Source organism: Adiantum capillus-veneris, chromosome 13 (assembly GCF_014529385.1).
Source record: "Adiantum capillus-veneris isolate H3 chromosome 13, ASM1452938v2, whole genome shotgun sequence".
Classification (NCBI taxonomy): domain Eukaryota; kingdom Viridiplantae; phylum Streptophyta; class Polypodiopsida; order Polypodiales; family Pteridaceae; genus Adiantum; species Adiantum capillus-veneris.
Genome location: NC_140943.1, coordinates 38624238 through 38639403, shown reverse-complemented (window position 1 = coordinate 38639403; position 15166 = coordinate 38624238). Strand labels below are relative to the sequence as shown.

General features: G+C 43.7%; 1 protein-coding gene across 3 annotated transcripts in view; it reads left to right on the top strand.

Moving 5' to 3' along the window:
- Positions 1-741: 741 nt before the first annotated feature.
- The window catches only part of LOC147443837 (mitogen-activated protein kinase kinase kinase 9-like), a 34574-nt gene continuing 20149 nt past the window's right edge, over positions 742-15166 (top strand). For all 3 annotated transcript variants that reach the window (XM_086526636.1, XM_086526635.1, XM_086526634.1), the window contains exons 1-4: positions 742-1742; positions 1993-2430; positions 8245-8329; positions 10300-10362. In XM_086526636.1, the coding sequence (XP_086382762.1) occupies positions 880-1742; positions 1993-2430; positions 8245-8329; positions 10300-10362 (1449 nt within the window). In that variant the 5' untranslated portion in view covers positions 742-879. The remainder of the gene's footprint in view (positions 1743-1992; positions 2431-8244; positions 8330-10299; positions 10363-15166) is intronic.

Genomic DNA, 15166 nt, shown 5'->3' with positions numbered 1-15166 from the left:
GACATTGCAGGTATTTGGTCACAATCGTGGGTGCCATTTTGCACCAGGACCATCATGATGCCACTATATGTTCGAACTTGAAGGGAGTGAATTCTTCCTGAAGAAAAGTGCCCCTCCTATACTAGAGGAGAAGCCAACATGACCCTTCAAGAGAAGCATAACGTAACCCTTCAACATTGGAAAAGGAAACAAGCATAAGGGGGGAAGGGCATGTTCTGTACGGTTTATAATAAGTGAATGAGGACGGTGCCACCCCCGCCATACGCATGTATGGTTTTTCTTTCTTTTTCGGGCACAACATGCAAGCACGTGTACTACATTGATCATGTTCTTTTGAACCCATGCCTTCAAAATCTGTTGACCTCTAATATTCGATTTGCGTGAGGTTTAGACGATTGATATGTATATACATTGATTATGTTCTTTTGAATCCATGCCATCAAAATCTTTACTACCGTTGACATACATTGACCTCCAATATTCGATTTGCGTGAGGTATGGACGATTGATATGTATACCCTTCATTGGAGCAAATTCAATGCTCTTTACTTCATAAATGTGACTCGAATCAAAGTAACACTAGTTGCATATAAGAAGAGGAATATAGACTAACATTATAAGCTCTCTCTCTCTCTCTCTCTCTCTCACACACACACACACACACACACACACACACACACACACACACACGTCCCGAGTTCAAAACGTCTCTTACGAGTTACGACTTTCGTCTCACTTCCCAAGTTTTGACCCCCGCAACTACCGAATCTCCTCTTCTACGAATCCAGCGAGCGCGAGAGCTCTTTTGCTGAAAGAAACAAGAAGAATTCATGATCATCTGCAGAGATTTCCGCTTCCATTTGAAGGTCTCGTACCTCCATGCCAGCTATGGCTTCCCTGTCTAAACATTCATCGTCAGGGAAGCCCAAGCTTGAGAGGCGCCTTGCCAGGAAAATATCTGATTACGAGCCTTCCACCGATTCACCCTCACCCTCGTCTTCTTACAGGGCCATTGACAAGGGCGCTTCCAAAAGCTTCAGAGTTATAGGGTATGACAGTAAAGAGGAGATCGAGAAAATATGCGAAGAGCTCGGTCTTGCAGGCGGAGCAGACGCATTCAGCATCCCACAAGAGGCATGGGAAGCAGGGAAAGCGAAGGCAGGCTCCTTGGATCGTTTCATTCTGGATCATAAGGCACGTTCACGGTCTCTCGATGAGCCCCCAGGTAGGTTCTTTGGTCACTGCACTGGTGATGAGCTTGCTAGCTCCCCTCTGTCTGCCACTCAAAGCCTGAGCCCCAGTCCATTTTACAATTCAATGTCGTCTTCCTCTGGGGATTCCTTTGCATCAGACTCGAGCCTCATTGTGGGCGAGAAGGGGTTTCTAGGGCCTGTTGACGTGCCTAAAGAACAGGCATTGCCTCATTCTATTGTCCGTGGTCCACAAGTTCCTGAGGATCGCCATCAAACTGCCAATGCACTCTTCACCAATCATTCTCGACTTCCTGTTGATAACCAGCACACTGCTAATCCACTCATCACCCACGAGTCTCGAGTTCATGTTGGTCGTCAGCAAAGTTCACATCACCAAGTGAAAGATTTGGACATGCATGCCAGACCGCATAATGGTAGTGGAAGGCCACCTGGCAAAGTGGTGCATGAACAGCCCATTCATGACGCGAGGATTCATGAGCATGATAATTCTGATCAAGCAGATGATCTCAAATTATATGATTTTGAAAGGTATGCCTGCTCAGCAAGTATTGGTAACTTTAGTCCATTTCCTACTGCTGATTAGTTTTGGGGAACCCTATGCTTACTCGTTTAGAAGTTTTCTTCATATTTTCTCAAAGGCAGTTTATAGAGAGTCACTCAATTTTATGAAGGCTCCTGACAAGAGTAGTTACAACTTACTACCTAGCAGTAGAGGATATATTGCAGTAGATACCAAGGATGATGTAATTGCAATTTTTCTCTTGTGTGCTCTATGCAGGTTGTCAAAATCAGTCGATCAACTAGCACGTGTGACATTGCAGTCAAATCAGCCCACGTTACTTCCTCCACCTGTTCTTCGTGCAAAAGCGTACCTTCCTCTTCTCTCAACTCAAGAGTTATTGGCTGGCTTTGGGCCAAACGAAAACACGGATGGCAACAACCAACAGGCGAGCGATGGCAATGACACTTCTCCAAGCAATTCAGAAGGCTCTGAAGCTGATGATGTAGAAGACACGAAAGAACAATTTGGCTTTGTAACGAAAGTAGTACTGCAGCATTCGGATTCTGCAAAAGAGCAGATTCATGCCGAAGATGTAGGAGGTTCCGTGCCTCAAACGCCAGAACGAAGGGCAAGTGATGTAAGCATCCAGTCTTGGAGGAAGCTCGACTTGCTAGGAAGTGGCTCATTTGGAACAGTTTATGAGGGGTTGTCCGAGTAAGTTGACTTTATGAAGTTGAGTAAGCTGATTGTGGTTTGAGTACATTGATTGATAGAGAAAATTGATTGATAGAGAGAGAGAGAGAGAGAGAGAGAGAGAGAGAGAGAGAGAGAGAGAGAGAGAGAGAGAGAGAGAGAGAGAGAGAGAGAGGTGTGCACGTGAATATTGTTTATGCATCTTATTTGGTGTCTTTCTTGGCTGACAAGAATGCTGCTCTACCTCATCGGTAGACTGCCCATTTGCCTCTTTTCTTGCTTCATATTCCTTGGCAAATTCTTGTCTCTTGTTCTTCGGTTGGTGTGTGTAAGCTCATCTGCCATCCGTATCTCGGTCCCTTGTAGTGAACTTGTCTGCTTCATAACCTCGAGCTTGTGACGTAATTTGTCACGATGAAAAAGTTCATGTTTATCTTTAATACTGACTATGTGGTCCCCTATCTCTATGAAATGGTATGGCTTCTTTACTTTCCTTTGTAGAATCTCAAAATTAGGAATATATAAATGATTTTCTTTCTCTTTTTGCCAAATTATCACTACCTAGTGCCATTCTTCACCCTTTGGGTCCTCATTTCTCGATGTTTTATTAGCACATTTGCGTCTATATGACTCATGTTCTTTGGTCTATTAGTGCAAATTTGTGGTCAAAGTGATGCTCTATGTGTGTGGCATGTATGTAGGTCAAAAAATGCCAAAAAAACTCTGTTTTTTTTTTTTTTTTTGGGTAGTTCCGACCTCCGTCCGCGTTTCCCGACCGTCCCCGTCCCCGTTCCTGACCCCGACCCGCCGTCCCATGTAACTATGCAATTATCACTATCTAGTGCCATTTCTTTACCTTAGCCTCCTATTCGAATGACTCTTCCTTGTCTTCTTGAAGTTGTACTGTACGATTTTCTCAAAGGTTGTGTAATTAGAAGGTGTGGTACTCGATTGATTTGATCGTGTAATTATTGCTTTGTTGTTCTGATGGTGTACTATTCCCCATACTGGTAGGATTGATATTAAACTACCTCGATACCTGCCAAGATTCTGTGCTGCCATATCCTTAGGAGATTGTTGTCATATCCTCCTAAAAGAAAGACTGGAGACGGTGGATTCGAACTCATCACCATCATGCACAAAGCCCTCTGATGATATGATGTAACCAACCAAGCAGCTATGTTGAGGTGCTCAAACAGGGCAATTCATGCATTAAAAAAATATGGCAAGCGGTCCTCCTTCTGCTCTGCCCACAACACTGAAATGCGCGTCCCATGCCATGCTCGTCTCCCTGCGGCCCTGCTGGTCTATCCGCCGCCTTGCTCGCACGCCCACCTATTTTATTGCCACACTACCATCTGGGTGTTCATCGCGCATTGACAGGCTGCTACGCCACTTGCGACCAGTATTTTCTGAGATTCGGCTTATTAAGCCTTTTTCCAAAATGGGTACGACATACTTTTGTTCCCTGAATTGGGATTGAAATTGACTTTCAGATTGTCCATGTTCATGGACATAAAAATTTAGTGGCAGATGCATCGTCTCGGAAGCCCCTAGTCGTGGCTATTTCCGCGATTCATCACAGAAACTTTGAAGACATGGTTGACCAGTATGCCACAGATCCCGACTTTGCGGACATTTTTACTCGGATATAGAATGGGGAGACAATTTTAGGGTATTCCCTACAGGATGGCTACTTGATGAGGAAAACGATATTGTTTGTTACACAACCTTTGAGGGAAAAGGTCTTCACAGAGTGCCATTGTCCACCTTTTACGGGTCACCGTGGCATAGATACCACCTTGAAGGGTGTGGAGCGTTACTTCTATTGGCCGAGAATCAAAAAGCACGTGTACGACTTTGTCCGCAATTGTGTAGTATGCCAGAAGGTTAAGTTTGACAGGCATAAGGCATAGGGACTACTACAACCTTTACCCATTCCCAACCGCCCTTGGGAAAGCATTGCTATGGCTTCATTGATCTCCCGAGGACACAAAGTGGGCACGATGGCATTTGGACTGTCATTGACAGATTTAACAAGCAAGCTCACTTCATTCCAAACAGTCAGCCTGATCATTTAGCGAGACTGTTCATTGCTGGCTATTTGGGAGAACATTGACACGCGGTTGCAATTCTCGTCATCATTCCACCCGCAGATAGATGGGCAATCTGAGATAGCCAACTCAGTGGTTTTAGATTTTTTGAAGTCTTACATCTCGGATCAGAAGACTCAATGGGAAAAATATTTTCCTTTGGAGGAATTTGCCTACAATAACACGGTTCACTCCTCGACGGGGAAGGCGCCATTTGAGGTAATCGAAGGTGCTAAGAAGGTCCCTCCCTTTCTGACAATATTTTTGAAGCCAATCGGTATACGAGGGACTTGGACTTTGCTTTTGCCAAGGTTCGCGAGGCTCTAGAAAGTCTCAAGCATGGCACAAGAAGGTGGCAGATCGACATCGACGCCACTTGAAGTCGAAGGAGGATGATTGGGTGCTCTTACTTTTGAGAAGGCACGCCTAAGGAAATGAAAGGGAAAGGAGCGGCTTTTACCAAAGCTTAGCATGAGATATTATGGCCCTTTCCAGATTAAAGAAAAGATAAATGATGTATCCTTCAGTTGCCAGATACTTGGAAGATTTACAATGCATTCATGTAAGTCTATTGAACCCCTTCAAGGGTGAGGTGGGAATTGATGGGGAGCCTGATGAGCAACCCGAAGTGGAAGAGAGCGAGGAGATAGTCGTTCCAGAACAGATTCTGGCACATAAGGAAAGAAAAGTGAAAGGTAAAGTGATTCGGCGGTTCTTAGGGAAATTTAAGAACTATCCGGCATTGGATGCAAAGTGGATGGAGGAGGAGGACCTAGCAGATACTCCTCAGATTTTGGAACTTTGCCTTGAGGCTTTCGGTTTAGCTGCGTCTACTTTGAAAGATCCCGCAGATCATCAGGGTTGAATCTTGTGCAGACATGACTGCACAAGAGGGGAGTCACTTTGCTCCTTTGTCATAGATTACCTGGATGGAATAGTCATTAATTTCCCTTTGGATTTCAGGGATACTGCTGTGCTAACAGTATTCAGCTGTATGACTTTATGAATATTGAAATGGGAATTCTTAAACTTGAATTTGATTGATGTGCTCTCTCTCATGTGATTTGTTTGAGTGCAGGAATTGAAAGACGAAATGCTGCAGAGACGAAATGACTGCAGCATTTCGGTCTTGAGAAATCTATGGACATGATTGCAATAAGAATTAGCTAATCCGACATCAGTGAGGTTCGAGATGGATCTAGATGCGATTGCTAAATACATTGCCAGGAATCATGGTCCTAGATTTGGAATCAATTTTTATGTGATTGATCTGACGTGAAGTGCATTGACTGTGTCGTCTTTGTGCAAGTGCTAGATCTATGTTGATTAGTGCGTCGGTAGTTAGAGTCAGTGTCTATTGAACTGGGTTATGGCCTCTGTCTGTTTTATAGGCGTAATTGAGGACGATTACAACGCTTTCAAGAGGGAGGTATGTCACAAACTGATGACATGGGATCAAAGACTTTCAAATCTTAAGTTGTTCCAACTTATGGGCAACTGTCGACGAGGCCAAAGGGAGACAAAGAATTAAGAAAAATTGCGTATCAGCTGTTGACGCGGCTGGTTGTATGGAATTCCACGAATTGCGCTGGCTATTTTGGGCGGCAGCTTTTGTCACCAGATGCTTTTGAAACTTAAGCTTTTCATGTAAACTGCTTTTCCAAGGCCAAGGGCCTTTAAATAAGACCCTAGGCTCTCTTTGGCTCATACAGAGCTGACAAGCCGGTGAGCAGAGGAGAGCCCAAGGCAATTGTACTTGCTCAATTGTTAATACAAAAAGAAATACCGAAGGGGGCGCTAGTCTTTGGGGCCAATCACTCTGGGCATGGAACTACGTCGGGCCGCGTCGACTCAATTGAATTGTGATTTAATTTTGTGAAGTGTTTAGAGTAATTCTCTCTCGTGTCACAACAAAATACGTACTTGGGGTGTCCAAGTTTGTTACAGAGATCGACCGCACCTCTATTGAGAAGTAGTTAGAGCGAATGTGCTCTATAAACTACTCTCAACGCAAGAAGCCGATAGGTCCCCTATGTTATAACAAGGAAGTTGGAGCAATCGCCTAAGTATGGTGTTGGGAATGAAAGCGTACAAGAGTGCTATCCTCCTCTAGTCTTTCAGTGTATCCAATGAAGATACATGTTTGCGCAATAGGTTTGTGAATGCCACAGCTCGAGTGAAGGTAGCTGCCTCATCGGAATGTGAATCTGATGTAACTCTAGTTGACTCAAGACTTCTTTTTGTGAGTAGGACTTAGTTCTTTATACCCATTAAGAAAGTAGTGAACCTCCTCTTTCTTGCAAGCTTCACCGTATCCAAAAGTGTCATCCTTTTGTTTTGGCTTCTGCTCTAGCGTATTGCAAGTATGTCCAATCAAGGCCTTAAGAGCCCCCTCCCGGTCAGAGCTTAGTAACTGATCCAACACCATGGAAGCAAGCTCCGTGCAAGTCAAATCAGTGGTCCTCCCTGAAGTAATCGAGGGTAAATAGGATTTGTTTTACTGCGGTCTGTCCAACTCTCTTTTTAACTCAAACTACTGTATCTTGAATAAACTCAGTTTGTAAAGAGAGACCAGAAGATGGGATGGTGCCCATATCTAACCGGAGACCTACAACCCTTGTTGTATTTGCTTAGAGGCAACAATCTATCTGGAGAGTCAAAGCTTTAGGATTTGAAGTTTGCATACTTTCTTCGGAAATCTCGGTTCCTTATATGATTGTTGGGAGTCAAAACTCTCGGATATGGGGTTCTGCAGCGTATGTGAGGAAATCGCAATTCCTTGCTTTGAAGCGACTCCTGTTAGTGAATTGGGTTAACAAGACTCACACATGCGAGTCACCTACTGCTATTATTTTCAGATGGGAGCCGTCTTGCATCAACAGACAAGAAACAACAGAAAATACAATAACCAAAGACGCCACTTCTTGTTGATATTCTGAGGTGAGAATCGGCTGCGTCTATCCAATCTATCACAAAGGATACACTTCATGAGTGCTGTAATACAGCTCCGTCTTAGACGTTCGTGTGTTGTAAACAGAGCAAAGCAACAAGCTAGTGTGACAAAAGTAGCTCTAGGAGGTGCTCATCTACGATTGAACCGAGCTGTGTTGGCAATAGAGAGGCTCCAGGTGCCCTATAAGGTGGTCTACAGCAAGAGGGTGAGGCGGAGAGCTCTTGGCAAAGAGACACAAGGGCGTGTAACATAAAAGATTCACTATTGAATGTAGTCGTTTGGATAAACATATGAAACAGAGACCTCCGCTTCATATTTGGCTGCCGCAAATATGAAAGCCGATCTCCTCGTGACTACTGCTGACGTATGAAAGATCATGACATTGGTTTTCCCAAGGTTCGTTGTAAGTTGTCTTATGCTGAAATGTTGTTGATGTAGCCTTGTTCGTCACTTAGAAATCAAATAGTATCATCAACATATAACATAATATGTACCTGCCTAGCTCAGGATCTTCTTTGTTTCTTAGTTTGTAAATGGGTCCTCTCATTACGCTCACATCACATCACTTTGGTTTCATCTTTATGTTTTAGAATGCCAACGCGAGCCTTCACCTTGTTTTGCAATATCAATGCGGTATAAGCCCTTTTTTTCTTGTAAAAAAAAAGAAACGAAAAAATTTGGGATTGACATGCGCTAAAAATTTCCAAGCGTAGGACCATAGGCTTTATTACGGGTAAAAAAAAAACTTCTTTTTGTTGACTTGATTGAGATGTTTTGTTTTTCTGGCAGGGATGGCATATATTTTGCAGTGAAAGAAGTTTCTTTGTCTGAAAATGATAGCAAGGCACAACAATGTGTCACACAGCTTGAACAGGTAAAGTTTACTCTTCAAGCAATGCATTGAAGATCCAATTTTGTTTTTTTAATCTTTTGCTGTAATTGTGGGCATCTTCAGTTCTTGTAAGTCCTCATCAAAACGCTTTTATAAAATATACGAGATGAAAGACATTCTTGTCCTGGACAAACTTGGCTAGATCTGGATTATGTCCTTGTTTGTGAGAAAAAAGATAATGAGTGCTGTAGCCTGTAGATGAAACACCATCTTAAACAGCTGGCATAAGCTATATTGTTCAAAGGCAACTCTAGCTAATTTAAAAAAAATCTATGTGCCTAGGTACTTTTAATTTTAATGATGGTCTGCTGTGATTATTAGTGTTCCTGAACTTCCTCCTCTTTAAAAAAAGTCTATGTCCCCAGGTGCTTGTAATTTTAACAATGGTCTGCTGTGATTAGGCCCCTGAACTTCCTCCTCTCTTTTACCTACTGCCCTCTCCCTTCTGTGCCTGCTGCATAAAACCCTCCGGCTCCTCTTTTGTCTATCCTAAAAGTTGATACATTGGAGCTTCCTTCAAGTTAGGGGTTAGGGGTATAGTAACTAGTTGGGGGTTGTGACTGCATTTGACGTTGATTTGGACATGTTGCATTTCTTGGAAAGTAGTTGCAAGTGTTGTTCTTTGGCTTGCAAAGCTGTAGATAGAGTCTACTTCAGTAAACACCGTACAGGGCATCCTTAAAATTGGGTTTGTTTGCTGTAGATCCAAGACTTTAGGGAAACTATCAAAATAAATTCCTAAAATACCCCAAAATTTAAAAAATTCCCAAAGTACCCTTGTACCAATTTAGAATGGATTGATCTTCACATAGCTTGATAATAGTTTATTCTTTTTGATAATCAAAGTCTATCTTTTTTGTCATAGACAAAAAAATTTCACCAATAAGCTCACAAATAGTGGCATTTCTTTCTACAGACAAAGAACCGATTAACAAAATGTTTGGAGATATGTTTGTAAGATTGACGAGGGATATTCTGGAAATTTTTGGAAATTTGAGGGTTACCTCCATAGATTTCAGGAGCATGTTGGTAATTTTCCCAGGATTTTAAATGTTCGCTTGGGAAAGGCCAATATTAGACAGCGTAAGGCCTGTCCTATTCTTGCAGACTTGCAAGCGGACTTTTATGTAGCGGTGGGTTCTTTGTGGGCTGGCCAGATGAAATGGGGACGAGAGCAGGGTTGTAACGTGAGTTGTTCAAGGGAGCTTTTCCCCCTAGCTTTTTTTCCAGCCTTAGCCTTTGGCCTCTGGCCAGTTTATTCGGTTGTATCCAGTGTTACCCTTTGGTCTCTGGCCCGTTATTTTGACAGTGGTGCTACAAAGCACATTACCTCACATCGTGAATTGTTCACCTCTCTTGACTCTGTCCCTCATGGGAATTCAGTCACTTGTGCCAACAATGCCTCTTATCCGGTTCAGGGAGTTGGAAAGATTGTGCTTACTACTGCTAATGGAAGTTCTTTTACACTTATTCAGTTGTATTCAGTTTTACAGTTTTCTAGCTTAACTTTCCGGTAGGACATTTCAGCTTTTACAGCTTAACCAGGGACATTTGTTATTGTTAAACAAGGGGCTAGTTTTTCTGCGTCTACCAGATGGTAATTGAACGACATTTAGTCTGTTCTACTAACCTTGGTTCAAAATTGGCCTGCTATTTTTACAACATGTTATAGCCCTCTTAATTAAGATCCCTAAATGTTGAAGCACAATTTTATTGGGGTGTATAAGCTGGTGAAACTTCATCTTCATCTGATTTCTGAACAAGTCTATCTTTGTGATCTGCCATGTGTGATTTTTGCTAGAGGCTCGATGTCAATCTTAAGAATTGGAATTGGGGTGTAGTGTTGTCATCTTAATGATTGCTCAAAGTACATGAACTAATTCTATTGTTTCTATCATGTTTCAAACATTTGTTCATTGTAACCATTTTTTGACGCTCTGTTTTTTTTCTAGGAAATCGAGTTTTTGAGCAAATTTCAGCATGAGAATATTGTGCAATATTTGGGCACTCAGAAGGTTGGTTCTTTCAACTCAATTTTGTTCTTGCATTAATCTTAACTTACAATTCATTGTGATAGGAATTGATGCCAGACACTAGATTTTAACACTCGTGTTTGAGCCATTTAAGTCGCTTGAGCCACATTAGTGACTCAATGCGTCATTCCGCTATATTGGCTTTAAGGTTTAGTATTCTTTACAACTAAAAACATTACATATCTTTGAGGCCAGACGACATAGAGGAAGATTTTTTTGTTATATTATTTGTCTTCAAAGATTGCAAATTGAATAATTATGATTTTCTAAAACTAGTAGAAACCTATAGTCCCACAAACACTTACTTGTTGTGCCTCTTTCCCTCTAAAAGAATCCTCGGTACAATAATCTCTCTCTCTATGGAGCTGAGATTTGGGGACCTTCATTGGAACATTACGGGAGGACAGGTCGCACTGATGGATGGGGGGACATGGAGAAGCCACTAGTCTCTATAATCTCGCGGCTCATTAGAGCCAAGGCTTCAGTACCACGTGCCATTATCCGGGCAGAGCTAGCTGCCCCCCCCACTAGTGGTGGAGGCGCTCACCAGATTTGTCTCCTTCATACACCGCATGTGGGAACTTCCCAGAGACAGATATGCCCGCCTTGCACTTGAGTCCTCTCGACAGTTAGCCAGGCAGGGAGTTACAGCATGCTGGTATGGGGAGATGACATCATGGTTTCAGGCGCATGGGTTCAGCATAGACAGATTGCCCCCCTTCCAATACTCACTGGATGCACCCTCTCTGACTCTTACACAGTCCGAGATCACCAGGCTCATCCGCGAGGACCTGACTCAGCTAGACACCAGGAGGACATGGATACAGCCAGCACAGGAGTTGGGCACGAAGATGGCTTTCTACAGAGAGCATCTTCTCCAGCTTACGGAGGACGGTTTTGTGACGAGGCCCAGATACAGGGACACCCACTTGTCTCATGCGATACGGCTTTGATTTTGAACCAGAAGCTTTTGAGTTTTAAAGGCTTTTCACTGTAACTGCTTTTCAGGCCAAGGGCCTTTAAATATGAGGCTAGGGCTCATTCTTTGGCATGCTTCCTGGAGAAGGTGCAGAGTCTGGAGTACCGGCTTGTACTGTGTTGATGCAATATAAAGAAATACGAAAGGGGCGCCAAGGTTTGGGGCCAATACTCTCTGGGGTGGAATTCCGCCACTCCGTGTCGCGTGTCGTCTCTCTCTCTCTCTCTCTCTCTCTCTCAAGTCAGTTGTTATTGGAGTGCTAAAAGTCTGTTCAGTCTGTTCTTTTCTATTGGCACGTGGTGCCCGCGTTGTGACAGTGGTATCAGAGCATCAGACGTGTGCTTTTCTGAAAGCATACCGGTCCTACAAAAGAGCAGACAGAGCTATTGATGGAATTTTATTTGAGAGATCTTCGGCCACCGGTCCTACAAAAGAGCAGACAGAGCTAGTGATGGAATTTTATCTTCGGCCTCCGACCCTGGACTTATTAGCCACTCCCACCCTTACTTCATCGTGCACCGGGCGCTCCCGTCTTCACCGCTCATGTCTTACAGGCATAAGCCATAAGAGATCACTTGCAAGAGAAGGATCCAAATTTGTTTCAAGTCACTGTTTTTCTCAGAAGAAGTGCCATGCAGATGTTGATGTCTACAACTACCAAGCAGCATACTCCAAGTACTTGGCAAGCTTTCAAGAAAAAAATAAAAAATTGCCCAAAGTTATATGGTTTCTGACATCTTCCTTCGGAGTGCAACTTCTGGCAGAGAAGGGTATCCTGAAATGCTTGCCATGGAAACCCTAAGAGTTTATAACTTGAAATTTCTCGACATCTCTCAGTAGATGTCTCTTCACGAGCTGATGACCTTGGAGGTCCGATGTGACCGATATAGCTTGGGACTACCATCGCCACCAACGAAAACACTGTTTGTCCAAGAGCTAATGGACCATGCTGTGCTCGGCCACAACCCTATGGAAGAACCCTAGCCCTAACTTTTGATGCAGGTTTGAGGATGGAAAGTCAGTCGACTTTTCGAGCTCGTGTCACAAAGTGATGACATGGTGGACAGCAGAAACCCTAATTTCTGCCAGAAACCCTAATTTTCGAAAATCGCGAAGGTTGAAAAAAAAATAAAATAAAAAAATTTATAAAATGATGAGCGACGCGAATTTTGCTTTTTTTTTAATAAAAAAAGAGAAAAGACTCTCTAAGAGAGAGAGAGAGAACTGATGCTTTTTATTTTAAAAACTTTTGGGGCTCTGCTTTTGGGCATCCTGTAACCGGCCTGTTCAATCCAAAAAGGGCGGTAGACTTTACTTCAAACCTTGATTTAGCTTTCACCCATTATTAGTCGTCTATTCTACCTGTACTTTCAAGACACAACACGGGGGAAAGGGATACAGGCTGCTAGAATGCACCTCTATGAGAAGACCGACACCAGATTGGCCCCTAACTTAGGTGCCCCTTTCGGTATTTCTTTATTGCTTAAAAGAGGGAATAAATGCTGTGGTTCCCTACAAGCTGCCCCGCACAAGCTTGGCTGAATTTCAACTGTTCCGGCCCGATTTCGGCATCATAACTGTACTAGGACCCTTCACGGTCAGTATCCCCACGCATTAGATGACTTTCCCGACGCATACGGACACTTTGCAAAACCTGGTGAGAATCTGCAGCAAGCTGAATTCTCTGTTTTCTGCCCTGAAAATGCGCCAGATCACTTGTACAGTGGTCCGCTCGCGTCCCCGAACCTCCTGGGGGTATTAGGGTCCGTTTAGGGCCGAACCCTAAACCTGCAAAAATACACAGCAGGCTGTAATTCACTGTTTCGGGCTCTGTTTCACGAGCCGGTCGCATCCGTAGCAAGTCCTCGAGCTCCCGCACCTGTAGGGCTACTTGCCCTTTGAATCGGACGGGATTTCGCACGTGAAACCTCTCCGAATTCACCTGTACCTGCGGGGGATTAGCCGCTAGCTAATCCAGTACTGTGCAAGAGGCTCTTGCCTCGGCAATCGCGCATGAACCCACATAACTGTACATTGATCAAATGAAAAGCCCACTAGAGGGGCATAACCATAAAGAATAGGGGAGAGAGAGAGCAGTGAGAGGTGTGCAGGTCATGACATCCTGCACCTCACTGTACATAGAGGGTAAGCCAACACTCCATTGAAGCTCTCCCACCTGTGACAACACTCAAAAACGAGCTCACAGCTGAAAATCACGTTTTTGCCTTCTCTTTAAGTGGTAAACTGGCCTCAGAGTGCCAAGTGTCACTCATTTGTGCATTTTCCCGCTTTAGACCCTCAGGTCTAAAAATATCTCACCTGTAGCCTCTGTTGACTTGGCCACAGAGTAACAAAATGATCCCCATGTCAAACTGCACGTAATGACGCGAAGACATTTTGCCGTCCAAAAATAGCAGTCCCTTAAATTTAGGAGTTTCTGCCATTACATTCTTTTAGGTCATCTGACCCTCTTTGTACACTGCAGCCACACCCAGAACTGAAATGTAGCCTATGTAGCAAAGGATTCCGCTTTGCCTGGCCAATGACCCCACTTTGGCTAACCATAGTCCTTGTCCGAACCTTAGTGCTCTTTAGCCCTCAGGCCTGGACTCTCTCTGAACAGTTCCACACTGGCTATGCAATGCAGGGCAGTTAGATTTCCAGAGGGGTGTTTCCAAAAGGTAAAACAAACGAAATTCCCCAAAGAAAGAGAAATAAACAAAAATGGAATTGCCATTGGCCGGTGACACATCCCTTGTATCTTTAAATAAGTGGTGAGGGCTTCACTTCTCAGAGCATCTGGACGCAGAGTCTGAGAGTGAAACCCTAGCCACTCTCTTGTACTTTGATCTGATTAATATAAAAAATACCGAAAGGGGCGCCAGTCTTTGGGGCCAATATCTCTAGGCACGGAACTCTGCCGGGCCAGTGCAAATCTATTGTGATCTGTGAATTGTTTTGAAGTGGTTATTTGGTGTTGTCGCGGTTGATTCTTGACTTGGAGTGTCCAAGTCTGTTACAGTGGTATTCGAGCACGGCCGATTTCTCTTCTACGGGAAATCCGATCCCCAAATTTTTTTTCGCGGCACCTATGGCTTCAGGCAATGATCAATCGACTCCCTCTGCATCTGGAGATGCGGGCAGGGATCACAACAAAGATTCCGGCACTGAGTATGGCCCGCCTAGGCCTACTCAGGCGGAGCAGCAAGAGATGGAGCGTCGTCAATTGATTGGCGATGCAACAAAGATGATGCTCAATTTTGCCAAGGACCTGAAGATGGCAAAATATATGAACGAGACCTCTTTAGAAGAGGTACAGACGGAGTGGCAGAGAACCACAACACCACTCTTGAAACGCGCTCTCAAGAAACCTTCTGCTTCCAAGAAATATACGGAGAAGGAACTGGAGAACGTGGTTGATGCACGGATTGCTCAACTTTTCGATGTGCAAAAGAAAGACAAAAAGCACGGCAAAAAGCAGAAGAAAGGCATTGACTTCCCGGGATATTTGGGTCGTCGGTCGACATTCGACAAGGCAAAGAAACAGAAGAAGTGTGTCGAGTTTGAAGGCTTACCCAGTTCTTCTTCTTCTTTTGACAGTTCTTCTAGCTCTTCAGACTTGAGCGAAGAAGACAGAAAAAGCAAAAAGCGAAAACAAAGCTTTAGAAAGGCAAGAAAAAGGCAAAGAAGGCTACATCTCGCCGAGAGACTGACAGTTCTATTGAGGACTCGTCTACAGACAGCTCAGATTCCGATGATGGAAACTTTTATGTGAACAAGAAGAATTTTTTTACAAAGCTAACGGGT